At 47.2% G+C, this 26,129-nt stretch overlaps 1 protein-coding gene across 2 annotated transcripts; it reads left to right on the forward strand.

Moving 5' to 3' along the window:
- Nucleotides 1–4,184: 4,184 nt before the first annotated feature.
- Nucleotides 4,185–22,098, forward strand: ETV4 (ETS variant transcription factor 4). Of its 2 annotated transcripts, XM_062595673.1 has the most exons (12): nt 4,185–4,229; nt 4,304–4,400; nt 4,548–4,595; nt 10,101–10,154; nt 15,801–15,927; nt 16,493–16,651; nt 17,034–17,278; nt 19,507–19,581; nt 19,688–19,756; nt 19,977–20,146; nt 21,178–21,279; nt 21,877–22,098. In XM_062595673.1, exons 1-12 carry the CDS (start codon nt 4,185–4,187, stop codon nt 22,096–22,098), a joined length of 1,413 nt encoding a protein of 470 aa, XP_062451657.1. The 2 variants fall into 2 exon arrangements, with proteins under 2 accessions (XP_062451657.1, XP_062451658.1); XM_062595674.1 differs by lacking the exon at nt 19,507–19,581.
- Nucleotides 22,099–26,129: the final 4,031 nt, after the last annotated feature.

The following is a 26,129-nucleotide window of genomic DNA, read 5'->3' on the forward strand; positions in this document are numbered from 1 at the left end:
TTTCGCACACATGCACTAATGGCCACACCTGGATTCATTCATGCTGTTATATGCATTCATTCACCACAACAGCCACTCTGACTAGCAAGAAGATCTGTGTAAATTATATCTACGCAATGCAAAATTCGTCTTGAAGCTGACATGCCTAGAACTATCCTCAGCTGATGCCACCATCCTGAGTAAGGCGTTGGGAAAAGAAGTGACCAGCTCTGAGCTGTGGACAGACTCACCCCAAAGCAGAGCAGGGCAGCAACTGGCAGCAGGAACACTCAGTGCTGCATGGAGGCTCCTCATAACCCAACAGGTTTCACAGACTGCTGTGTACAACAGCACTGAGTATGTGCTTCCATGCAGAGATGTGCAGGAGGGCAGATGAAAGTGAACCTGTGTGAAAAGCTCCTGCCTCGGTCTCTCTGTGTGCAGTCTGGATTCAAAGCCAGGAGGCACACTCAGCTCCAGCGATCCCTCTTTGTCACACTTCTTGAAACAGGAAAGATAGGCCCTCTAGAGCCAACAGCCCCAACCTGACAGTCCCTAGGGCTTACTTAAACCTACAGGATAGCCCAAGCAAAGGGCTGAACCACTCTTACGCTCCAGGCCCTGGAAGAGTTCTGCACCCACCTTGCTCCATGGTGGTACCTGGGCACCCGGAAGCTGAGTCTTCCTGGTGCCTCTGGCTGGTGTGTCTCCAAGTCAATATCAGCAAAGAGGGAATAGATTATAATTGTAACATGTGGCAAATTATAGTTGGGGAAAAGTTCTATAAAGTGCTAAGCCAGATCATGAGCTGCCTATCCATAAAACACTTTCTGTCTTGTTGCAGCTGATGATATACTCTCTGTAAGGGAAGAGGGAAAGCAAGGGCTGAGAAGGCAGTTCTGGATTTAGTCCACCTCCCATTTCATCATCCATTTGTCTTTCCACTCTTTGTGGCAGAATTCTTTTCCACAGTTCTTTGAAAATGTTTGTTGTTCTCTGGAGCTAGATGTGATGTTAACGAAATTTGTCATAAAATGAGCTAAATTTTGACTTGGTCTTCATAGACATGCAGTGTTCTAGATTTCATGGTGTTATGTGTCTCTAGCCAGCTTGGGTTGGGGGTACAGGACTTTACAGCACATAAAGTTGCAGTTTTCTACCCTTCTCTAGTGTGGAAAGTACAAATTGCCAACATCTACTTGCTAATACACATGGAGTTGCACTAAAGAAACTGCCTGTCTCCACTCAGCAGACAGGAAAAAAAAGCTGTAAACCCTTTTTCACTGTTGCCTGGTGACTATGAAAAGCATTCACATGTGGAGAAATGAGCTGCTTAATGCTTAGGTCTTAGGTATGCTCTAACTTGTACTGTTGCAAAATCATAAACAATCCACAAATCCAGTAAATTTATGTGTAGGTAAGAATTGCATAAGGACAGAAGATTCTTCTCATGCCTGAGCTGTGAGGAGTCAGCCTTTCCTGTAATAGCTTTTGTGTTTGGAGCTGCAATGGGTTCTCTCTAACCAGGATTTCTCTAATGAAAAGAGTATGGCCACCAGCTGTGGTTTACCCCAGCCTTAGCCCTGGCCACACACTGTCACGGTAGTAACAGACTTGGCCCCAATCCTGTTTTGTAACTTAAGTGTTTGACCCAGGCTATATTACGCATTTAAATATGACTGTAAAGAAATAATTTTCATGCCTAAATGCTCTTCTTGAAACCACAGCCTGCTCCATGCAGGTTCTTCCCAGGACCTGCTGCAAACCTGGAGGCCCACTACAGGGGCTACATAGGCACAGCCAGCAAGACTGGCCCATTTACCCTCATTCTTACTTGAGATGGGCTCCTAAGCTGCTGGAAACAAACATGCTCCAATAACGTACGACTGTTTTAAACTTAAGCTCTTGCAAGCACATGTATAAATATATATATATATATATATATATAATCACTTTCATATCTGATATGTCATACAGATACTTAAGATTTTACCTTCTCTAAATCCCCAGCAGGTACAAAATACCATAATATTTACATTTAAAACATATAGCGATTAAATGAATTACCCAAGGCCCCCTCCCAGAAAAAGGCTGTGACATCAGCAGTTCTGGTGCTGCCAGCTCAATAAGAAATTAGAATGCTGTAAAGTAAACAAATATTACAGTAGAAATTTCCATCCTGTTTAGAGTTCAAAGCACATCCATGTGTTGAAATCAGATCTGAAATAACAAAGGTTCCATTCTCTCTCACCCAGGAAAGCTGATATGTTGCTATGATATGTATAGCAAAAAGTGCAAAACATAGTTCTCTGTTGACTCTTAAACTTTGTAAGGCATTTAAGGTATAAACTGCACAATAACAACCTAAGTAGGAGAAGAACTATCCTCTAGCTCTGCTATAAAATTAGATGAAACAGACCGTCTGAAGTGGTCATTACAAAATTTACAGAACAGACACAAATTTGCTAAAACTGCAAAAATCCAGAACATTTACTCACATACCTCAGAGATTTTAATGTCAGGAGCATGTTAATATTCCAGCCCTGCACTAAACCATCTATTTGCAATGTCTAGGAAGGTGGGAGTAGTAGCTGCTTGTAAATTGCCTGAGAGTTAGCATCTTGTTCATTCTGCTGCCACAGACAGGGCAGAACTGTATTTCTGTAAGGTTTCCCAGCAGGAAGAGGTCCTGATAACACTGGAGCCACAGCATGCTTTAGCAGAAGGATTACAATATATAATGAACTGGATTCTTAAAGATATTATTCTGCATAACCAATACCTCTCTTTCAGTAAGCATACTAGTGTGTCACACTTATGGTGTTAGTTACAGAGAAAACCTGTCAAAATGTATACTTCACGTTTAGCATTAAGGGTCACTTTCCCTTTTCTTTCTTTTTTCTTGAGTATCTTTTTCTCTTCTGAGAGATCAAATTCCATTAATGATTATCTTATTATAAACGGGTCCCCACAGTTACTGATATTTCTGTAGGAAAAATAGGACCAGCAAACATTAAACATGATCAGGAAAGAAGAAAGAAAAAAAAGAGCTGACAGGACACCGTACATGTACATGGCATAGGAGACAGCACCTAGTTTGCGCACAAACATACAGAAGCACAGTGTGCAAATTCAGAGACTAGGTGTTTGTTTCTTGTGCCCTAATATTTACAATAGTAAAAGTGGTTTTATAACACTAAAACTGGTTTTGGTAGCCAGGGCTAGTTTTCATTATTTTATCTCCAGATGCATAAATGAGATTTTTTCAAACTCTTGTTGAAACTTGAAAAACTTCCTCAGAATACGACTGAGGATACTTTAAAAGCTGTTTTAAAATGACTCCAGTGTGTGCGAGAGCTGGCAGACCTGGTCGTGTGTCACTCTGTGTGTGAGTATGAGAGAGTGAGCGATGCTTGATTGTGCCACACGCGCTCGGTGTGGTTCGAGCTCCGTCTCAGGCTTCATGAATGAACTTCAGGAGTTTTTTTATGAATGGGAACTCCGTTCTTGAATGAATCCCAGAGTGCTGCGATCTGATTGGCCCTGGAGGCTAAAGCGACGCCCACTTTTCGCTGTATGAGGGCCAAGAAGAGCCGGGATTGGTGGGCGTGTCCCAGCCCAGGGCTTCATTCGCGAAGTCAATGAAACAAAGGAGTGAGAGATCCGAGCCGTGAGCGAGGCGATGCGCCAATGGGAGGCCGCCTTCGGGCGCGCGACGGCCTGAGCCGCAGGGGCGCGGGGTGGGGCGGGGCGCGTAGGGGCTCCGCATGGGCCGCGGGCCGCCGCTGGTGAGCGCGGGGGCTCCGTGGGGCTGGAGGCTCCACAGAGCCGGGGTCGCGGGGAACTCTGCCGGGCCAGGGGCTCCGCCGAGGCTTCGGGCGCGAGGGGCGCCCTCCACGCGGCAGGGGGCTCGGTCCCCACGGAGATCGCCGTGGCGGCCTGGAGCGGTGGGACGCTGTCCTGCCTCGTCGCCCAAGTTTCGGGAGCTACGGCGCGATTGACGCTTCCCCAGGCGCGGCGCGGGCCGGCGCGGCGGCCAGGGCGCCTTGTCCCACCGCGGCCGTTGGCTCCGCAGGTGGGGGCCGCTCCGCGAGCCGCCCTGCCGGACGCTACCTCCGCAGCCGCTCCCGCCGCCGCCCGTGCCTTCCGCAGGTGACGGCGAGAGCCGGCAGCTCCGCGCCGCGAGGTAACACACGGCTGGGAGCATGAAGGGCTACCTGGACCAGCAGGTGCCATTCACTTTCTCGCAGGTGAGTGGCAGCCCCCCGGCCTGGGCCAGGCCCGCTCCGGGCAGGACTTCTCGGGCTGATCTTTCTTTCCACAGCAGCCGCCGGACCACGCCGCTCCCGGTTGTCGAGCTCAAACGGGCGCTCGGAGGACACCCGCGGCCCCGGGCCCGCCGCCAGCTCAGGAGTCGGAAGGTGAGTTTAGGGGGAGGAGAGAATAGAGAAGGCTCTGGGCTGCGACCAGGCCCCCCCGACGCTGTCCCGCCCGGCGCGGCGAGCACCAGAGCATCCTGCTGCCCACCCCCAGCACTGCACTGAGCAAACCTCTCATTTCTCCTGCAGACCTCTTCCAGGATCTAAACCAGTTCCAGGAGACTTGGCTGACAGAAGGTAGGCTCATTCCCCTTGCTCTGCTGAGTTTCTTTTTCTTTCTATCTTTCAGTAGTTTGTCTTTTGATATTTGTTCTATTCTTCCTTTGCTTTGTTTGCCTGGCTCCAAACAGTATTTTTTTTTTATCCTTGCCAACCTCTGGCTTGTGTAAATGAAGGATCATGAATCACACTATTGTGCTGGATATTTGCTTAGAAATGGAACTTGGCTGTTAGCCCATTTTCCTAGTTAAGATTTTTGTTTCAACCTCTACTTGCAACTGCTGGGATTTTGTGCTAATTTGTCACTTATTTTTGCTAGTTGACAAAACATGGATGATTTCTTAAATCATAATCCATTCTTTTAATCTGAGGAATAAAATGATGGTTTTAACAATTTTTCTTAAAAATAATTCTCTGATGGGACCTTTCTGGATTTTATGTGTCTTTCAACACATCATTCAGTACTGATGTTTAAATTATTTTGCCTTTTGGCTTCAAGGAAGAGAATTTCAAATCCTGAGCAATCCTATTAATTCGAAGTGAAAATAATTTTAAGCAATCTGATCAATTTGCTTTAGCTCCAGCACTACAAACAGCCCATCTTCGGAAAGATTCAATATATATCGTCAAGGATGGAATCTTGCTAAATATAAAATTACTGTGATAGTGTTACATAACAAATGTTTAACAACAATAATAATATGCATATAAGAATATACATGCTATTTTGAGCAAAGTTATTTCCTCTAATTTTACCACTAGTGAAAGACAATCTGTCAAATAATTCTTCAGAAAACAAAGCCTCCAAAAAGGTATTTTCCAACTGAATAAGAATATTTTTAAAAAATCAAATGTTTTACATTCATTTCAAGTTGAAATTAAATGCTTTTGATCAAGCAGTATTCAGGAGTGTGAGGATTGTAAGGATGCAAAAGCAATATCTGGAGGCTGTTCCAGGATTAAAATAATCATCTAGCTTCCATCACAGAACAAAAACATGTTAACTGCTGCTCATCTAATAGAAGTGCTGTGTGTGCAGACTTTCTTTAGACTAGTTTATCTTAAATCTTCAAAACACTTGGGCTGCCAATAAGATAAAGTTGCCTCAGAACTGGTTTCTGGTAGATTCTGAGTTTTAGACTTTCTAATGTTAGCTTAATATTTTTAATTTTCTCACTCATCCAAAGACTTTGCATGGAATTGCTTGCCACATGTTTGTCAGTAGCAGTTTGTAGTATTAATTCATAAATATCATGAGGTGAAAGAAAGGCCACATCACGGCCTCACAACACTGAATGGAAAAAGGTAACCCACTCTTCCATGATTAGTAAATGATAATGCAAACTCCAGAAAAAATGTAGGAACAAAAAACTTTATTTCCTATTTAATACCTTCCAATTCCAGAAAGAATTGTCTTGTGACTACAGTGTTGGATAGAAACAGATTTGGGTTCTCTTAGTAGCTCTGTCATCTGCATCCTGTGGAACAGGACAAACTTCTCATCCCTCAAAGTTCCAACTTCTTCATTTGCTATTTATAAGTATTAATACTTTGTATTTCCATGGTACCCTTCATTCAAATAATTTTAGGAACTGTGCCATTTTCTATGAATTTATCCTTGCAATGTAGCTAGCAAGCGTGCATTGCAGTCTTCATTTTCTGTATGGGGCAGCTGAGTCCCAGCACATCCTTATGACTTGCTCAGAATTGCACAGCTGAGAAGAGATTCCAGGTGTCCTGGTACCTGGTTTTGCACTATAACCACAAAAAGCGTGAGACCCTTCCCATGGCAGTCAGTGCTTCATAAAATTCAAAGAAAAATCTCTGAATTTTCATCCAAAGTTTTCTTTGAATTACTATTGATTATTTGGAGTTAAGAAGGTAAGATTTTTGTGAGAACAAGATTAAATGAGAGGGTATGCCATACCCCAGGAGTAGCAATCATTATGTACAGTAGATATAAAAGATCTAAGAAACGGCTCTGTAACAAGCCTTGTCTTTGCAAGGTCGCAGTAGGATCCAGGGAATAAAACCCTGCAGAAGGCTGGTTTTGTTCCATTTGTCTCACTTTACTGAATAGATTTCCATTATCTTCTTGTCTTTATCAGATTTTGCTCCACACCAAATAAATGCAAGAGCAACACTGGGCTTGCCAGCCGCTGCCTGGCCAGCTGCAATGCAAGAAATGCCCCCAAATAACTACTCTATGTTTTTCTAGCATAGAAAGGTTCTTCTTATATAGCCTATAGCACCTAGTCAAAGTGAAATCTCTGGTAAATGCAATGTGCTTTAATAAACTTACAATTTTGGACTGCATATATGTGAAAATATTTTCTCAGATCTTTCTGAAGATACTGTTTTGAGTATGGTGACCCCCCATTTCCAGACTTTTAACAAGAAAAGTTGCCCTCTGAAGCAGACTATTATTTTTCCTGTATTCACCAATATTACAAATTATTTTCCTGGATGGTGAGAATAACTTTTTTTGGATGGTCCCATATATGAGTCTCTCTGCTAGCATTTGGTCATGAGAAGAAAACTGAAAAGTTCCTTTCTAAACAATGCAGAAGATGACTCACTGAAATAGAAATAAAATGAAAAAAATGAAAATATGAAATATTTTATGTAATCTCTCCTATACCACATCATTTAGAAATTTAGCTATTTTATTTTATTCCATCTTACAGATATTTATGTTAGTTTTAAAAGGGAAGACAAATTCATGAAGGAAGCAAATTGTAAATATAAGTACATACCATACATTCAGCCATATATGTGATCTTAAAAAGTTAAGTACCCATAGATACATATTTCTTAAGATAGGTGGTTTCATTCATAGGGCTATCTTTTTGTTTACTTGTGAGTAGTGACGACTAATTTTTTTCATAGTCTGTATCCATAACAAAAATACCCAGGACTTGATGAGGCTGCGGGAAGGACCCCACCGGAGCCAGGCTTGGAGCTCTGTTAAGCCTCCGTGCTTTCCACTGACTGCCTCTCCCAGCAGAACAAGCCCGAGATGCACTTCTTGCAGCTCTACCAGAAGTGCGCCATCTGTATTTTGTTGGGGGGGGGGGAAGGGGAAGGTTTCAAGTGGGAAAAGGAGCAAAAGCTTTTAGACCTCTCTTTCCTGTATGTAAAAAGCCCAGTTTGAAATTCTCATTCTTTACAAGTATCTTAGCAAAGAAAGGCAGAGCTGTCTTCCAACAAAGGTCTATCCTTGGAGATGATCATACTTGGTTTCTACTGCCTAAATTCATTTTTTCAGATGCATGAAGCTAAACAATATAAATATTGAGATTTTTCCTTTCCTTTCTCCCCATATTTATTCAGAAAATGTTTAGTTTGCCCTCAGGCAGAGGCCCTAGGTCCATGTTCTGCCTGTGCACTTGATGTATACTGCTCCTTGCTGTGATGAGCTGTCAGTATGCTTCATACCAAAACCAGCTCTTGCACAACATGCCAAGATGCATCTCGGATGCTAGTAGAGCACAAGCAGATTGCCAGGACCTGCTAGGCAAAGCCAGCTCAAAGCAGCATATCTCAGTGCTCTTGTCCTGGTTAAATTTTGTGAAGTCTTGCAACAATGTTTGCAGAGTATGGTGTGTCTGACTGCTGGGGAGGGGGTTGGAGCTTGGGCTGAGGCTTGAGCTCAGGGGTCCGACAGCAGCCGAAACATGGGAAGCTGAAAGGGCTGGTGGAGAGGAGGTGCCAGTATATCTGGATGTGTTTGTCTTTGGTGGGAGAAGCAACAAGACTGAAACTTCTAGCAGGCTTTTCATTTGGGAATGGAAGGGCATGTTCATCTGGGTGAGGTACGGTGGTGGGGAACATGGCCAGTGCTGCTCAGCTCTTTTCAGGAGGCTGGAGGGGGCAGTGCAGCAATGCCAGGTGGATTGCCTTGAGCTGTCACCACAATGTAAAGTGGGCTCAGTATCAAAATGCAGGCTGAATTCTGGTCGTAATGTGGTTCTGATTTTAGGGTAGTGTGCCTTTATCTTCCTTAACTCCTTTTCTTTTTGTGATGGGTCAGAATTTAAGGTACTTGTAGATAAATGCAGAGGTCGCTGCTGCCAAGGCAAAAGCTGGATTGGATGCCCACTTTCTGTCTTCTGCTGTCTAAGGACAGACTTATAAGAGATCTGCTTTAACAAAATCCTATGTCCTGGGCTGTGGCGGGATGTCCAAGGGCACCATTTTGACTGGCTCATGTAGGTTTCACAAAGAGAAGACAGGGGCAAACCGTCTTGTGGAGTGGGGTAACCTGGCACAGTTAAATTATGGTTGGGACATCCGGATGAGTTGTCCCCTCTGTGAACATCTGAGGGTGGAAGCTTCCCTTGGTTAATAAGGAAAGCAGGACTGGCAAAGAATGTGTGTAGCTGCCTCCTCCATGAAACAAAGGTGGCTAGGAACCCAGCCCTGCACGTCCAAGATATAAACAGAAGAGGACTTGTTGTATAAACTGAAATTCCCATGTCCGAACTGTTTAGTTGCACTATTGGCCACGTTATCTGAGCTTGCATGTTGGAGTAATCTCTGTGGGACACATCAGGATTAATAAATATGACTCCCTGGTTTGTGAAGAGGTATCAATGTCTAAAGCCTCTCCAGTTTGTCTAAAGGAGGCAGCAAGCCTGAAGCTTTTTAATGATGTTGAGATGCCAATGTTGCTAACTCTTTTACTGCTTATCACATCCAGCAACAACTTGTGCAGTGAGACAGGCTGTTCAAGGAATGAAGGCAAGACCTCCATTGCTTCAGACGGCTTTATTAGAGAGTTGTTGAGGCATTCAAATGGCTCAGGCCTCACTGCTATTTTCGGAGTGGTGCTGGCCACAGGCAGGTCCTCTAGCCACGGGTTTCCCTGCACCACGGTGCAGGGGAAAAGCAGCTGATTGCCATTAGGTACCTATGAGTGCTTCCACTTATATTTCCTGTTTGCAAAACAATGCACATGTACAAGGCACTATTAACCATCCTTTTCCTCCCCTTCTACCAGGTTATACCATTTTTTTCCTTCTCTGAAATGTTTTCTTTTTGCTGATTTACAAGTTGTAGCCTGTTCCACAAGTTCTAAGCTATCCACTAATTCTGGAGCTACTGCAAGGATAGTTTCTATATGAAGGCACAGATACTTCCCATTCCTCTCATCACCTTGATATATAGCCTTGCCGATTTTACCAGCTGGTAGCTGTTCTTGTTATGCTAAATGCTTAGAGAATCCTGCATGTTATATTTCTAAGGAAAAATGTGACCCTTGAGCAAATAGACTTGCTGTTGTTCTTTTTTTATTTCAAAGGCAAGAGAGAAAGAAACTGACAGGCTGATAAGGGGTAGATCTGCAAGCAGAGGAACTGTATTTGTTACTCCCAAGAGGAAACTAGCCCTAGTCACTAAAGTGCATTCCAGCAGAAAGCTTGTATTTTCCCTGCATAGTCTGATTTCTGCCTTACTGTTAATTATGCCACACAAAGCGCCCACACCAGTCTAATTCTTCTCTTCTCTCCGCTCCCTCGGCAGCTCAGGTTCCAGACAGTGATGAGCAATTTGTGCCTGACTTTCATTCAGAAAACTGTAAGTAGCACGGGGTCTAGGGCACCTCTCACGGGAGGTGGGCAGGATATACTTAAACTAAACAGATATGTGAGTAAGATGCACAGAGTGAGGCCCAGGTACTCATTCCATTCCTACATTGTTGTGACAGTGACCAAAAAAAACAGATTAACTGTCCACATCCAGACAGTGCAAATGCATCTGCTGAGGGGTTTCAAAGAATATATATCATAGCTGCTGTATGTGTGAATAATCAGGCCTCCCTGAACATCCCTGAGAAAAAGTGTTACTATGACAGTCAAAGGTAAAATATATGGCATTATCTCCATCAGAGAAAAAGTCCATTGGATGGTAGGTGGGATGAAGGATGCTGTGACTCCCACGGGCTCTGCTCACCTGCCCCTGGGTGATCATGCCTTGCCAGGGCAGTCTCTCAAGGCTGTGACCCTGTCTGCTACAAAGCACAGTGTGAGGGCATAGTACCCCAAAGAGCTTTGCTGTCCAGCCTGACTTTTCTGTTCTTGGCAGAATGATTGCAAGAGTCTACACAAAAGTGTACAAATTATAGCACAAACATTTGGTCTGAGTGCTGGCCAAAGCATTTCCTCGTTGCAGAGGATCCCACCATTGCACAGTCTGCAGGAGCTGTCTACACCACTGCTATGCAATCCTGTCTACCCTCGCCATGCTGGGCCTGTCCTCTCCTCTTGCCATCATGTCACGCAGGAGCTGGTGTGGGGCTGACTCCAACTGCTTTCCGTGAAATTTGTACAGATGTTGTGGGCTAGTTGTGCATTGCAAGCAGCTGCAGGAACCCAGAGCCTGGACCATGACAGGCATGCCAAGGCTGCAGGAAGATGTCACACCATTCCCTGGGCATGTACACATCTGGCAGCTCACTGAGAGCAGAGATGTGTGTTTAAAGCTGTTGCAGTCACCTTTGGTGCTCTTTCTGCAATGATGCCCCTCTCTGCCTGGGGGGAGCAGAATTCTTCCTCCTTTTTTTGTTTTTCTTCATGAAAACTAAAATGAAATGCTTTTCCTGATTGTTCTGGTGTTCCTCCCTCGCCTGGACTTGGCTCCGCAGCACAGCTGGGCTTGCTCTGAGTCATACGACTTGTTTCTTCCTCTCTTTGACCTGGAGCTGAGGAGAGGGCTGGTCCCATGTTTCACTCTGAATGAATGAGCTGGTTGTAATGCGATAGCCTGTTCCAGCTATTGGGGCCGGAAAGAGTTGGCCGCTCCTAGCACATTTAGCTTCTTGAGGCTTGAATGGAGCTCAGTGTACTAGACCGAGCACTTTTTTTTTTTTTCCCTAGGCTCAGTTGACACATCAGCAGTTTTAGTGTGGTTCTATATATCTGTTTACTCTGCGCATTGAAAAGAGCTGCTGCAGACAGAACGGGAATGGGTGCTGCAGGCATAGAAAGATGCTTTTCTCCTGCTCTTCCCTGGGCCAGGACTGTTTGCACAGATGCAGAACTGCCAGGTTTTGGATACCAGGTGCATCCCTCGTGTGGGCCAGGCCCTCCAAAAGGGTGGATTCACACCCATCTTCTGTCTGGATAGTGCCAAGAGCTGCTTGTGAACAGGCCACTCTGCTCAGGCCTGGCTGTAGGACACCCCATTGTCCTGAGCAGGAGCCAGAAACAACACAAGGCTCAGGACTCTTAAGGATATATTTGTTTATATTAATTTCTGTCAGACTGTTTGGATCCCTTTGGATTCTTGAGTGATGTAGGGATTAAAGATGGGCTTGAAATCCAGGGCAGGCAAAAGGAGTGAGGTTTCCCCCCCTTATATTGAGGAAGTTAATTTGAGAGAGGGGCTGGCAATAGAAAGCAGCTATACCATCCTGAGCTCAGAGAGGCACCTGCAGCCCTTCTTCCAGCCGTGTGGATAGCTGCTTGCTGCAGCACTTCTGAGAGACAGCTAGTCCTGCATGTGCAGAGAGATGTAGCTTGGGGGTGGCAGGTGCATATAAGGTTCAGGTTGTTCCTGCAGTAAACTCAGAAAAAGTCTGACTTATTCACAGGTCAGGATGTAACTTCTCTCCCATAAAGCTGATAAAGCTGTAGCCATAGCTCTGAACATCCCACTCTTTCCAAGCAGCATGGTGTCAGCTGGAAGAGGTGGGAGTGAACCAGTAAGCGAGGACCAGAGCTGGCCTTATTCAGCGCTCACAGTTTTGATGTGGAGGGCAGGTGTCTCACTTGTTTGGAAAAAAAAGCCCAGAACTTATGAACCCCTCTCAGGTTACTTTCCTTCCTAAGTCCAGTGACATCCTGACAGCAGTAGCAGAGCTCAGAGGCAAAGGCATAAGATCCTTAATGTGTCCTTCAGCCAGCATAAGCTTTTCTGAGGAACTAGTGAAGGAAGTTTTGCTCCTTGCTGGATTTAATTAAGCATAAGAAGCAATAATATCCACATCCTACTTCATAGAATCAGTAAGGTTGGAAGGGACCTCTGGAGATCATCTAGTCCATCCTCCCCGCTCAGCAGGGTCACCTAGAGCATGTTAGACAAGGTTGCGTCCGGGCAGGCTTGGAATATCTCCAGAGAAGGAGACTCCACAACCTCTCTGGGCAACCTGTTCCAGTGCTCTGCCACTCTCACAGCAAAGAAATTCCTCCTCACATTCAGGCAGAACTTCCTGTGGTTCTGTTTGTGCCCATTGCCTCTCATCCTGTCACATGGGACAACTGAAAAGAGTTTAGTCCCCCCGTCCCCTTGACACCCTCCTTTCAGGTACTTATACACATTGATAAGATCCCCCTTCAGTCTTCTCTTCCCCAGGCTGAAGAGGCCCAGCTCTCACAGCCGTTCTTCATAGTGCAGGTGCTCCAGCCCTCTGATCATCTTTGTAGCCCTACGCTGGACTCTCCGGCAGCTCCGTGTCTCTCTTGTACTGCGGAGCCCAGAACTGGACACAGGACTCAAGATGAGGCCTCCCCAGGGCTGAGGAGAGGGGCAGGATCACCTCCCTCGACCTGCTGGCAACACTCTTCCTAATGCACCCAAGGATACCATTGGCCTTCTTGGCTACAAGGGCACATTTCTGGCTCATGGTCAATTTGTCATCCACCAGCACTCCCAGGTCCTTCCCTGCAGAGCTGCTCTCCAGCAGGTCAGCCCCCAGCTCGTACTGGTGCCTAGGGTTATTTTTCCCTAGGTGCAGGACCCTGCACTTGCCCTTGTTGAACCTCGTGAGGTTCCTCTCTGCCCAACTCTCCAGACTGTCCAGGTCTCTCTGAATGGCAGCACAGCCCTCAGGTGTATCAGCCGCTCCTCCCAGCTTGGTATCATCGACAAACTTGCTGAGAAGGCACTCTGTCCCCTCATCCAGGTCATTGATGAATAAGTTGAACAGGATGGGACCCAATACTGAGCCCTGGGGAACTCCAACTAGACTCCATGCCACTGATGACGACCCTCTGAGCTCTGCCTTTCAGCCAGTTCTCAATCCACCTCGCAGTGCACTCATCTAACTCACACTTCCTGAGCTTATCTAGGAGGATGTTATGGAAGACAGTGTCAAAAGCCTTGCTGAAGTCAAGGTACATAACGTCCACTGCTCTCCCCTCATCTACCCAGCCAGTCATTCCATCATAGAAGGCTATCAGATTGGTTAAGCAGGATTTCCCTTTGGTGAATCCATGCTAGCTACTCCTGATCACCTTCTTTTCCTCCGTATGTCTGGAGATGACATCCAGAATGAGCTGTTCCATCACCTTTCCAAGGATGGAGGTGAGGCTGACCAGCCTATAGTTACCTGGGTCCTCCTTCTTGCCCTTCTTGAAGACTGGAGTGACATTGGCTTTCTTCCAGTCCTCAGGCACCTCTCCAGCTCTCCATGACCTTTCAAAGATGATGGAGAGTGGCCTGGCAACAATGTCTGCCAGCTCCCTCAGTATCCATGGATGCACCCCATCTGGGCCCATGGATTTGTGGATGTCTAGCCTGCCCAGAAGGTCTCTAATTCTATCCTCCTCAACCAAAGGAAAGTCTTCCCTTCTCCAGACTTTCTCCCTCACATCCAGGCTGCCCTGGGTAGGTAGGTAGGGCTGCCCTTAGCAGTGAAGACTGAAGCAAGGAAGGCAGTCAGTAATTCTGCCTTCTCTGTATCTCTTGTCACCAGGACCCCGCGCCATTCAGTATACGGCCCACGTTTTCCCTAGTCCTCCTCTTGCTGCTGATGTATTTGAAGAAGCCCTTCCTGTTGTCCTTAACATCCCTTTCAAGACTCAATTCCAACTGGGTGTTAGCCTGCCTCGCTGCCTCTCTACATACTCTGACTGCATTCCTATAATTCTCCCAAGTAGCCTGTCCCCTCTTCCACATTCTGTGTATTTTCTTCTTCTGTCTGAATTTTGCGAAGAGCTCCTTGCTCACCTGTGCAGGTCTCCTGCCCCTTTTGCTGTACTTCTTACCCATAGGGATGCTTCCCAATGCTGTAAACTGCAACCCATATTTGCTATTCATGAAATCCTAATCAGCTCAGAGATATTCCTCCTCATCTGCATCTGGCCATGACCAGTGACTAGTGCACTGAAAACAGGGCAGAACTTTTTGTCTTTTTCCTATTCCATCACTTGAGTTTTGGATGAGCAGAGGGGTTAAGAGGTTCCCCCCATCCCATCTCTAGGGATGCTGGACTGTTAGCGTGGAAGAGATTCAACGGTGGGAAACCTGCATTTGGAAATGATACAGACAGCTGTTGAGAGCCAGCTTGGCAACCTCCAGTCCAGGAATTGCAGACTCCTGTAGAAGGGCCTGGTCTTTTTCCTGAGTACTGAAGTGTAAACCTGATACAAGTCGTGAAATCAGATCCTTCAGGAGGAGACTGCTGAGAAGACCTGACAGCTCCTCTTCCAACTTCGAGGTGAATTACAGTGAAAGCAACAGCTTGGAAGTCACATTTCTGCTCCATACTCAGCTTTAATGCTGACTTGGTTCCTTTGAAAAAGGATTTTAGCTATCTGAAGCTTCTTGCCCAGAAGCTTCTGAAAACAGTGCTTGTGTAAGGTGTCTGAGTACAAGTTAGCCTGGTGAAAGTCTGTATGCAATATATATAATAGTATTTTCCCACAGACAACTTTTAGCGGTTTGTCTAGGAACAAGCTAGCTGTGTCTAGGAAAACCTTAAATTCACAGTCCTATAGGACAAACTATATCATCATGTCACTATAGTGTGACATTGTATTAGTGCATTATAATTTAATGCAGTGCTACTCACAAGATATGATTATCAGGTATGTCAATGAGAGCATTTTACATGATACAAATCAGAGCTTTGCTTTTGTGAGCGGAAAACTATAATATGCACATGATACCCTTTGGGACACAACAGAAGATGTTTGTCCCAGCCTTGAACAGCTTAAGAAATTGCCCACTCTAAATCCCTCTCAAGAGTGCTAATATACTTTGTGATGATCTATGGTATTCTAAATCTGCTCCTTTAAGGCAGATGTGCCATATAAACCTCATTAAATCAAGGGCAGAGCTTAGGAAACTCCGGTGAATGCCTTTTGGCATTGTTTTTTCTCTCAGAGCCAGCTGAACAAGGAGCAAGGTGGTGGCATCTGAACTGATTTGTTTTTGGCTAACATAAACATCTCTCCAAAGATGTGAAAGGTTTTAACTTGATCTTTCATTTCTCTCTTACAGTAGCTTTTCATAGTCCTCCTGCTAAGGTTAAGAGGGAGCCCCAGAGTCCCTCCTCGGACCCCACACTGTCCTGCAGCCATAAGCAGCCTTTCCAGTACCACAATGGCAAGCAGTGCCTTTACATCAGGTAATACAGCTGGCTCAGGGGAGGGACAGGAGCTGCTATGAAATGAATAATACTGCATTATATAATGATGAGGTGTTATCACCACAGCCTGGATATGTTACCATACAAATTGACCAGTGGATCAGCTAGTGGCATCCTGCTCAGGCTGCCATCTGTTGGAGGAGATATCTCAGAACTGCACAGGGTAGATCTGGGTCTGCCTTTTGGTTCTTCCCTAGAGCTGCCTCTCAACTGCCCTGATGTACTCTCTCTCTCCATTTCTCCTTTCCCAAATCTGTCCCATAAGGGACTCCCTGACACTACCACCCACAGTTCTAGCCCTTTGCCAGAGCTGTTGCATGACCTCTTCAGAACAGACACCTTCTCCAGTTTGCTGCTTGAGGGGATATTGCTGTCACGCACAGGCACAACCAATGATCAGAAAGGAAGGAGCTTCTGCTTTGCTTCTGGCCTAAGTGGTTGGATGGGGAGACAACATATCCACCTGTGACATGTTTTCCCTGGGTGCTGCTACAAGTCCTTCTTGGAGAGTTGTAATGCCCCAATATCTGTTTGACTATCCCAGTGCCTATGATCAGACCAGACAAGTTGGAATCAAGTCCCCCAACCCAGGACATCCACTACAGTCACCACTCCAGCATTTCCCTAGGCAAGACAGGAGCTTCCTGAGCCCTGCGGGTCCTCCCCACTCCACCTCCAGCTGTGGATACCTCATGGAAAACAGGTGAGTGACTGCCAAGAGGAGGCACCACTGCCCTCCTCAGTGGTCTGGGGAGAAAGGGCTGCAGCGAGTGAATTAAAGCTCTCATCTTCCAGCAGTCACAGGATCCCCCTATCCAAAGTACCTGGGACCCACAGCTGCTGCCCTGGTTTTCAGAGGACATCTGTAGCCTTAAGCCCATCAGATATTGTGAACGATGGGCTGGGTGGCAGCCATTATGAACATCTTTTGTTGGGGTGCCTTCCCTGCCCACCTGTGCTTGTAGCCCCCACGTCCTTAGTCAGAGCCTCCCCCCACCAGCCTGAGGTTGCCCCAGCCGCCCTGCAACAGGGGCCAGATCAGATGGCCAAGAAACAACCATGCCATGGCCTCTCCCTTCTTCTAGCTCTGTCTACCAGCCAGCTGTAGAGATGTGCCGCTCCTTCCCCTCCTCGCAGGGCATGGCCCGAGAAGCCCCTGTCGCCTACCAGCGCCAAGTGCCTGAGCCCTGCCTCCAGTACCCCCAGCAGGGCTTCAAGCAGGAGTACCAGGACCCACGGTATGAGCAGGCGAGCCAGGGGGGCAGCAGCTGTCAGTACCCGGTGGCTGTGGTGGTCAAGCAGGAGCAGGCCGACTATGCGTATGACGCAGGTAGGCAGAAGGAGCTCGCTCAAACTGTGCGAGCCGGGCGTCAGTGGGGGTGAGTGAGCTGCTGGCCAAACAGCCATTGGTGGTGGTGTTTGGGCTTTGAAATGGTACTGCTTTGTCTTCAGGAGTGTTATTACTATTCACTTTACATGGAAGGCAGTCAGACCATAGCAGCAACTATGTGAAAATCCCTAAACTAGACAGATTAATGTGCTGGACAGCTTTGTTTAGTGAGCTCCGGTACCAGGAGTTTCCCACTGATGCCATCAGAACAGAGGAGAGGGTGTTCCCAATTTTGTGTGGAGTTTAGTCTTCGGGGGATGTGTGGACTGGTGGGTGGTGGAGAGAGAGCAAAGTGAGGTCAGTGTTTAAGAAATCACGCTGAAAACCTTCTGTAAACAACAGCAGAAAGGAGACAAACGAATGTCTTGGAGCCTGTACAGAAAAGCCTCTCTTCAGCCCCTGGAGCAAGAGGTTGGTGACATGGTGACCTCCGTGTGTTGGCAACTGGGCAGAGTGGCACTGGGCACAGGGATTGCACTGTGGAGCCTCCAGCCCCCATCCCCGCACCATCTGTGCCTGCACGCCTCTGCTCTGAATGGAGGCAGAGGAATTTCATTCATGAAATGGAGGCATCAGAAGCCGCTGCTCTCCCAGATGGGCTGGCGGGTGTCAACTTTCACCGCTGCTGCTGCTGCCGCCTCACTGTAGATGACGTCGGCCACACTGGAGATGCCAGGCAGCGCACTGCTGCCTGCAGCAGGTCATGGGCACAGAGAGCCTCTGCCCAAGTTGGGGGTTACACTGCAAGAGAAACCAGCCCTGTTCTGGCAAACAGATCATTGCTCTGGACTTGGGGAGTTAGCAATGAACTGGCCACTTCCAGCGACAGGCCCAATCTCAGAGCTGGATCTGTTGGCTGGGCTAAGTGCAACTCAGCTGGTCTGTAGTGTCAACCTCCTCCTGCTCCTTCCCCAAGAAACATGGCACACAGAACAGGTATTGCAGGTTTCAGGGGATCATGATGGGGAAAAAAAGTTTATCTATAAATTCCAAAGATAGCTCTCTAGACACCAGACAGATGAAGTAATTCTCTTATTTTCCACAAGGGTTAAATGTTATTTTTCAGCAGACCTGCCTAGACTCTTGCTACTCCGCTACTGCTTGTGCAATACCCTGGTCTAGCAGGCAAGTTGCTTCTGCTTTCCTGTTTTAATGGTCATTTTGAATTTGCTTCTTTCAGAAAAAATAAATACACAAATAAAAAGCTCCCATGAGAGTACGGATTGTGTTTCTGTGGCCATGCTGATTCCATACTTTCACTAGGTCCTTCTATCTGGACAGGGGAAGAAAATGTACAACCCATGGAAGAACACTTTTGTTAGCATAGTTTACGATCGTAATAATGCTCAGTACCCTTATGCCCTTAGCAGCAAAATGTCTGCCTAAGGCAAACACAGCACACAAGGAAAACCATAAGGTAATCTTTCCAAAGCTCCCAATTACAGCTTCCATTTCAGCAAAAGGTGGAAAATAGGTTTGATTTAGAAAACAGGATACAGAGGCTATAAATTGCAGTGCCCAGCAATAGCATATACTGTACAGAGAGTTTGAAGAGCTTCTGCTTGTTTTCAAACTGAGATTGTTTTAACTTTTATGCTTTCTCCATTGTTTATGCAAATTACCTATTTTGATGTGAAAAAGTCGGTAAAACTTAAAATACCTGAAATGAGGTTTCTGAGATGCACTGTTCAGTGTCACTGCAGAGTGTTTCAGAACTATTCAGCTGTTGCTGCTGTCCTTTAATGTCAGCATAGTGCCCCCAGAGAAATGCAATGCCTTCTTTACCTGCGACAGCTGTAGCAGAGTTCAGTTATCTTAAACTAAGCTTTAGAGAAAGGAGAGGTCTCATACAAGTTTACCTTTTTGTCTGCGATTTTGCCTTGAGAGTGGAGTGCAGGTGTGGACAGAAAATCTCTGCTACTCTGAGGGATGGCATGTGATAGTATCACAGGGATACAGTACTCTGATTGTGATAGGAAGTGTAAGGCAGGTGAAGTTGTGGTGGGCTGGCCGAGAGCTAGGAAGTTACCTGGTGTGGTAGGAGCCCTTTAGGAGTGCCTTAAGTTGGATATTAGTCTAGCAGCTGCACGAGAGCACATCTGGAGAGCAAGATGTTTCTGCCTTTGGGTGTGCTTTGCAGGAAAATCAGCTTGTTAATTGTTCTGCAGATGTTCCTGGCTGTCCTTCCATGTACATGAATGTTGAGGGTTATCCAAGCCAGTCAAATACAGAAGGCTCATTAGGTGAGAAACTCAGTAGCTGCCTTCCTTTCCCCTGCACCTGCATTGTGTTGCCCTCTAGCATCAACCTTTCTGCATCTCTAACTGCACGTGCTGCTTTCTCTTCTAGGCTACAGCTATGACAAGCAGATGTGGTCCTCTGCTGATGATGTCTGTGTTGTTCCAGAAAAATTTGAAGGTCAGAGAAAGAATGGCTTCCAGTTTGGGTGGTGGGTTTGCAGCCAGAGTCTCAGACCTGGATAAATGTGACCTGAGATGGGAGAAACTCTGAGACACCCTGCAGCTTCTTCAGGGGCAGCTCACAGCCATCCTCACCTTTGTAGCTCTCTTTAACAAGGCAGAAACTCTGCAAAGCTGCATGGCTGTTATCATTAGAACACCTTGTTTGTTCTCACTAGGAGACATCAAGCAGGAAGCTGGAGGGTTCCGGGAAGGACCACCATACCAGCGACGAGGATCGCTCCAGCTCTGGCAATTCCTTGTGGCTCTACTGGATGATCCAACCAATTCCCACTTCATTGCCTGGACTGGCAGAGGGATGGAGTTCAAGCTCATTGAGCCAGAAGAGGTGACACCATTTCACTTCTCTCCATGCTCTGAGGGAGCAGCCACCATTTCCAAGGCTGCAAACACACCTGTGGTTTTTCCTCTGGCCTGCCAGTGAGCCCTTCAGCAAGTCAGTTTTCAGAGGAGGCCAAAACACTTGGATGACGCAAATAGCAGGTTTAACAAAGGCTGGTTTTAAGTTTAGGCTCTCTGCAGTGCAGCGAGTCACATTTCTCTCAGCCTCCACTCCTCAGGCTGCATTGCTCCCCACCTTGCAGCACTCTCTGCTGTCCATGCACCCCCTGCTCAGGGCCAATGGGGCATCTAGCCCTGTGGATCACAGGAGCTTTCATAAAAATCTGGAGGAAACCATGTCCTAGTCTCAAGATATCTTGATATCAACATGTGTATTAATTAAGGTGTCATTTCTAATGCTATCATGACCCAAAAAGCCCACTAATATCTGACAATATCTGTGAGATATGCCTGGAATATCTGTTCGTGTCTTGCCCCTGTTAGAGTTGCATTTAGCACTGTTGTTACGTATCAGCCATGTGGGCACCCTCAGTGTAGATGAGTTATTCTGAGTGAACATATGTTTATAGCAGATTTTTCAGTATTACAGATGAAGCTGAAAACCATGTAGTGGGAAGAAGAGGCATACAGGTCTTCTAGTGGAGCTGTGCTGTCATTCACAGGCTGCTGTTAAACTTGCCTGATCCTTTCAGATAAAGGACAGCACAGGATCAAGCAGTCCTTTAGCATTCTGAAGCTTTCAAAGCCCTGGAGAGCAAGGAGAAGTGGTGACTGCAAATGAGCTCTGCAGTGGCAAGGAAAAGGCCTATCTATGATACAAGATATTTCAGTTTATTAATTCTACTCTTCTGCTTTAAAAGCAGCTAAATTTTTGTTTGATTTTATTATAAAGCCATTTTAAATGTCTGTATGTGCTTTGGTGCAGTGTTGTTCCCTCAAAAGAGAATCAGCCAAATCTGGTTCTTCTACTTCTGGGTGAGTTCAAACACTCACACACTCTGGCACTTTATTCTGCAGGTAGCCAGGCTGTGGGGCATCCAAAAGAACCGTCCAGCCATGAACTATGACAAGCTAAGCCGGTCCCTTCGCTACTATTATGAGAAGGGCATCATGCAGAAGGTTAGTTTGCAAAGCAGCTAGAGTTCGACGTCTTTTCATGATGCTTCCCTGGTTTGTGACAGGAAATCACAGGACATACTGGAGTTGGACAGACTTCCAGAGCTTTCCTTCCCCTAGGCTTCTCTTTGCAACAGGCAAAGAAAAAATTCCTATGAGGAAGGGGTAAAGGTACTGAATCCAGGGAGAAAGTGGGACTTCATTCAGTTGCAAGGACATATAAGCCGACTAGATTTACTGTGGGTGATGAAAGAGACCCTGCCTGGAGGCTGATCCCAAGTGCCAGGCATGCTCTCCAGACTCAGGGCATGGGAGGGGGGCAACAATGAGTATAGCTATGTGATGGCACAAGCTGCTCAGGGACTGTTGGTGCTGTTGCCATCCAGACAAGGAGTCAGCTGGCAGCATCCCTTTTCCCAGGTGCTCTTCCCAGGGAGAGTAGAGCAGCAGGAGGACAGCATTAGAAGTATGCAATCCTGACATGTCTCGGTGGGGGAAGGGCTAGAGCAGCCAGATGTTTCTGCAAACCTTCTCTGGGCTGAGGAGCATTGTGCTGACACTGCCAGTGTGCCTACAAATTCAGCTCATCTCTCCCTGCAGGTGGCTGGAGAGCGTTACGTGTACAAGTTTGTGTGTGAGCCCGAAGCTCTCTTCTGTCTGGCCTTTCCTGACAATCAGCGACCAACCCTGAAGGCAGAGTTTGACCGGCAGATCAGCGAGGAGGACACAGTGCCTCTTTCTCACTTGGATGAGAACACACCTTACCTGCCACACCTTGGGCGACTACCCCCACAGTTTTACGGCAAAGGCTACATGTATTAGCATTGCTGGGAGCCTGCAGGGACAGCCCCCCCCCCCCCCCCCCCCCCGCATGTGTATATAAGGAGACTTTGGTTAGTACTTGGTCAGTATAGGCATGTCCCCAGGCCAGCATGGGGCAATGCTAGGCTCTGGATACCTGCCTCAGTCAGGGAAAGGGTTCGACTCCACTGGTGGATAAGCAGACAGCCATTGTTAGAACTCCTTCATGCATGTGATGAGTCATCCTAGTTGGCAGGGTGGGACTAGCTTTTGGTGATGCAGACTACCTCCGAGCAAGGGAGCCCAGCTGCAGCATCAGTTCAGGTAGCTGCCACCTCTGGCTAGAGCAGATGAGCCTGTCACAGTCCTTCTTTTCAGCCAGGAAGGAGATGGGGTCCTACCAGATTTTGTCTCGATTTGAGAATGCTACAATACTGCTGCTGACCTTGTTCCTCCAGGGCCCATCCAGAAGCCCTGTACAAACTGCCCTCAGCAAGGGACAGCGCTGACCCACACAGACGAATCTTCGCTAGGGCAGACGTGCCTCCTTCCCAGGAGGGCTGCAACACAGCAGTCACAGACCACTCATAGCTGCTTTGTGGGAATGGGGAATACGTGTAGTCGTGTGTGTGCTTGTTCCTGCCTTACTTGCTTCATGCCAGGGCTGGTATTCAGGGCTCCATCTGAGCAGGATAGTGGGAGGGACTGTTCAGGGTTAGAGGAGTCCTGGAGCTCATGGCACCACATGCAGTGTAGAACAGCAGAGCTGTCAGGCTGCATGGTCTGGCACACAGCTCCTAGCCAGCCTCACCTTCAGGAAGGGGGAGCATGGGAAGCAGGAAGACTGGAGCCAGGTTTTCCTAACAACTACTTTAACTGGCTCACAGAGGTCTGGCTCTGGCCATAGGCTATGCTAAACTCAGTAACTTCAACAGACATCCTCAGGCTCTGAGTGCGCGCACCCTGGACCTGGCAAGAAAATCATCTGAGGCAAGAAAAGAACATGGTGAAGGTGTGTCAAGTAAATACTTTACAAAATAACCTAAAGCATACAAAGGTGTTAATGTCTTAATTTAGACTTAACCTCTGCAGCTATTTGCATGTTTGAAGGGAGTCTTCGAGTGGCAGTAGGGTGGGCATCTCTGCAGCCTGGTGTAGCACATGTAGCTTAACTAGACTGTGTCTGATTTTCCACAATGGGGGAAAAAAAATCTGTAACAGGTACCCCATCCCCATTGACGGGTGCTTCACTTTTAATTAGCAACTCCAGCCACATGACCAGTTAGAGAAGGGGCAGTATGGAGTGCCCATACAGCAGAAACCTGCTTTCTGCTCCTTCAGTGTGACACACTGGCCACCAAGTCGCCGGGGCCGCTGGTGTGGTCAGCCAGAGAGGGAATTCTGTACATTCATTGTAAACTGGGTTTTCCCCAGTATGGCTTCTGCCAGCCTTGTTCTCAGGCATGAGGGCCAGGAAAAGCAGCTCTGCCAGCCTGAGGACAGGTTAGAGTCTCAGGGCAGTCTGCTCTGCTGGTGCCTTGGTGTGCCCAGTGCAGCCCAGAGGCTCCATGTCCCAGCACCTCCTGGTGCTTCCGCCTTGCCTTGCTCTCACCGGGTAAGCATGCTTGCCCTGGGGTCCCAGGAATGAAGGTGAAGGGAACATTGGCATAATCTGTCTTTATTATTTATGAGTGTAAAAATACTATAATTAATAAATTAGTCTATATCTTTGGCCTGTGCCCCAGGGTAGTCTGTTCTTCCCTTCTGAGATAACTCTGCCCATCTCCTTGGCACCAGCTTGCAGCTTTGTGTAGCTTGATCCATGGAGTCCAGGGATGTGCATCTACTACTGGATCTTGGAGAGTTCAAAAAACAAACATTATGCTTGCTTGACCTACTCACAGCCAGCTACATGCAAAGCAATCAACCACCCTGTGATCATGGTCTCTTAAGTCAGGAGAAGGGTGGACCCACCTGCAGCCCGCCGCAGGCAGGGGATGAGGGGACAGGAGCCCAGCTGGGTCCTGCTCTCACTCCATAAGTTGGATCCATGCAGGTGTCACACAAAAAGCATGCAATGTTTTATTTTCACTGTTACTATGTTTTGTACCAAGCTAACAGGCTCCTGGCCTTTGGTATTGGTTTTTCATGACTCACTGCTGAATCTTACTGAGGAGCAATACCTGTTATGAGCTTCTCCAAGCATCTGCTGCAAAGTGTAGTAATTCTCCAGGGCACTGACAACCATTTGGGTCTGAGAATTTTATCACAAAAGCCCTCACAAATGACAATAGAGGACCAACAACAGCCTTTCTCTCTATTCTCCCTCTGCACAATTTGCCCACAGGCCACTGCAGCAGGAGTGGCTGCAGCACGCTGTCAGCGGTTCTGTTCTTTCTGGACAAGGGCAAGTGATGGTTTCTTTACAGTCTTACTGAGAATGCAGTTATCCTTGCTTTAGAAAAGCAAGAGGTAGACCAGCTGAAGGAGAAAAACTTCAGTCTGAGGCTGGCTGCTGCTAGCCTTAACAGGGAAGAAATACGGGATTTGGAAATGCAAAATTAGATTGTAAGGATGATGCTGTATTTTGCTACTTTCCAGGCTGCACAGGCAAGTAAACCCGTTGAGAATGTAGCATTCTTCCTGGCATTATTGTAAGCTTCCTGCACATGTTAGACTGCTCCTGGCAAGCCACCTGGCCCAGCAAAGGCCCCTCACTATGAGCAGTGTCAGTGAAGGGCACAGGAAGGGCCAGCAGCACATGTAGCAGGAGAGGTCCCGCTGTCTGTATTCAGGAGGCCCCTGACCAGCACTGGTGGCACACACACACACATGCAAGCACAACCTTCCCTGAGACATAGTGATGCCAGGGCAGGCACAGCCATAGCTGACATCCAGCAGCAAGGTGTCAGAGCTAAACACCATGAAGAGGCTGGGGAAAGCAACAGGAAAGTTTATTGTCTGAAGTGGCTGGCCATGTAGGTTTCATGTGCATCTCCACGGCAAGCATGAGGAGGGAGGAAGGCATTGCTGGGTCCCTGGGAGCTCTGCTGAGCCTGAGCCTCACTGCAGCTGCAGGCATCCTGCTGAAGTGCTGGAGCCTTTGGCGTGGCACCTGCCTCCTCCAGAGATTCCGGCTCTTCCAAAGAGATATACTTCTGCTTTCTGGAGGTGAAACATAGGGTTGTACCCTGCTGCAAGACCGGCAGCTTGCTTTTATTTGCTATTCATGTTTGCAGGATTCAAAAAGCATTTTACATGTGCTGGGCAGCACTCTTTGGGCACCCTCTGTGCAGCTGGTCCCTCTTCCAGAAAGGGGCTTTGGGGATTAATTCATGATGAGGTGGCACTTTAGCCCCAGGTTTCACTCAGGGTGGCCAGGTCGGTGCAGCAGATGGATTGCTGCACAGGGCAGCTCTGAGATCTCCCAGTCGAGAGTAGCTCTTCCTAAGTGGCCGATCTGAGCTGGGAGACAATAAATCCATGCTGTGTTTCCAGCACCACAAGGGTAGAACAGGCAGTGGATCAGGCAAGCGCTACCCATCTCTCATACTTCTCTGAAAGGTGCCAGACCACTTGGGCACCTGTGGGACCTCTCAGCATTGCTATGTCGGGAACCACGCTTTGCTGTGAACAGCAGCACCGTCCTTTGACACATTCAGTGCTTTGGCACTTCAGCAGGGAGGAGCATGCTGCTCACGTGGCACCAGTGAAACCACCTGGCCAGCAAGACCTGTTCACAGTGAAAACTCACTGCAGAGCTTTGCTCTGCTTCAGGTGGGTAAGAAAGCCAGTCTCATCCTTATGGAAAATCCTGTAATAATGGAGCTCTGCTCAGGACATTCAGTGACAGCTGGATGCAAACATACCTAATATTCTCACCTGTTCTTACCGTTGTTACTGATTACCCAGTTTTATACTGCTGTCTTGTGATGCTGCCTTGGGGCCAACTGGAAATAAATACTCCACAATTGTTTCTTTCCAAAACCATTTTTCCTAGCATTGTTCCCCCCCCCCCTTTTTTTTCCCCTAGAGCAGCTGCTGTTGTTGCC

Source organism: Rhea pennata, chromosome 26, assembly GCF_028389875.1.
Source record: "Rhea pennata isolate bPtePen1 chromosome 26, bPtePen1.pri, whole genome shotgun sequence".
Classification (NCBI taxonomy): Eukaryota; Metazoa; Chordata; class Aves; order Rheiformes; family Rheidae; genus Rhea; species Rhea pennata.

Excerpts from the sequence above, each read along its gene's own strand:
- ETV4 (XM_062595673.1), top strand. The coding sequence starts at position 4,185 with ATGAAGGGCTACCTGGACCAGCAGGTGCCATTCACTTTCTCGCAG. Across the intron at positions 4,596-10,100 it reads GGAGACTTGGCTGACAGAAG|CTCAGGTTCCAGACAGTGAT; the intron begins GTAGGCTCATTC and ends CTCCCTCGGCAG. Across the intron at positions 16,652-17,033 it reads GGATACCTCATGGAAAACAG|CTCTGTCTACCAGCCAGCTG; the intron begins GTGAGTGACTGC and ends CCCTTCTTCTAG.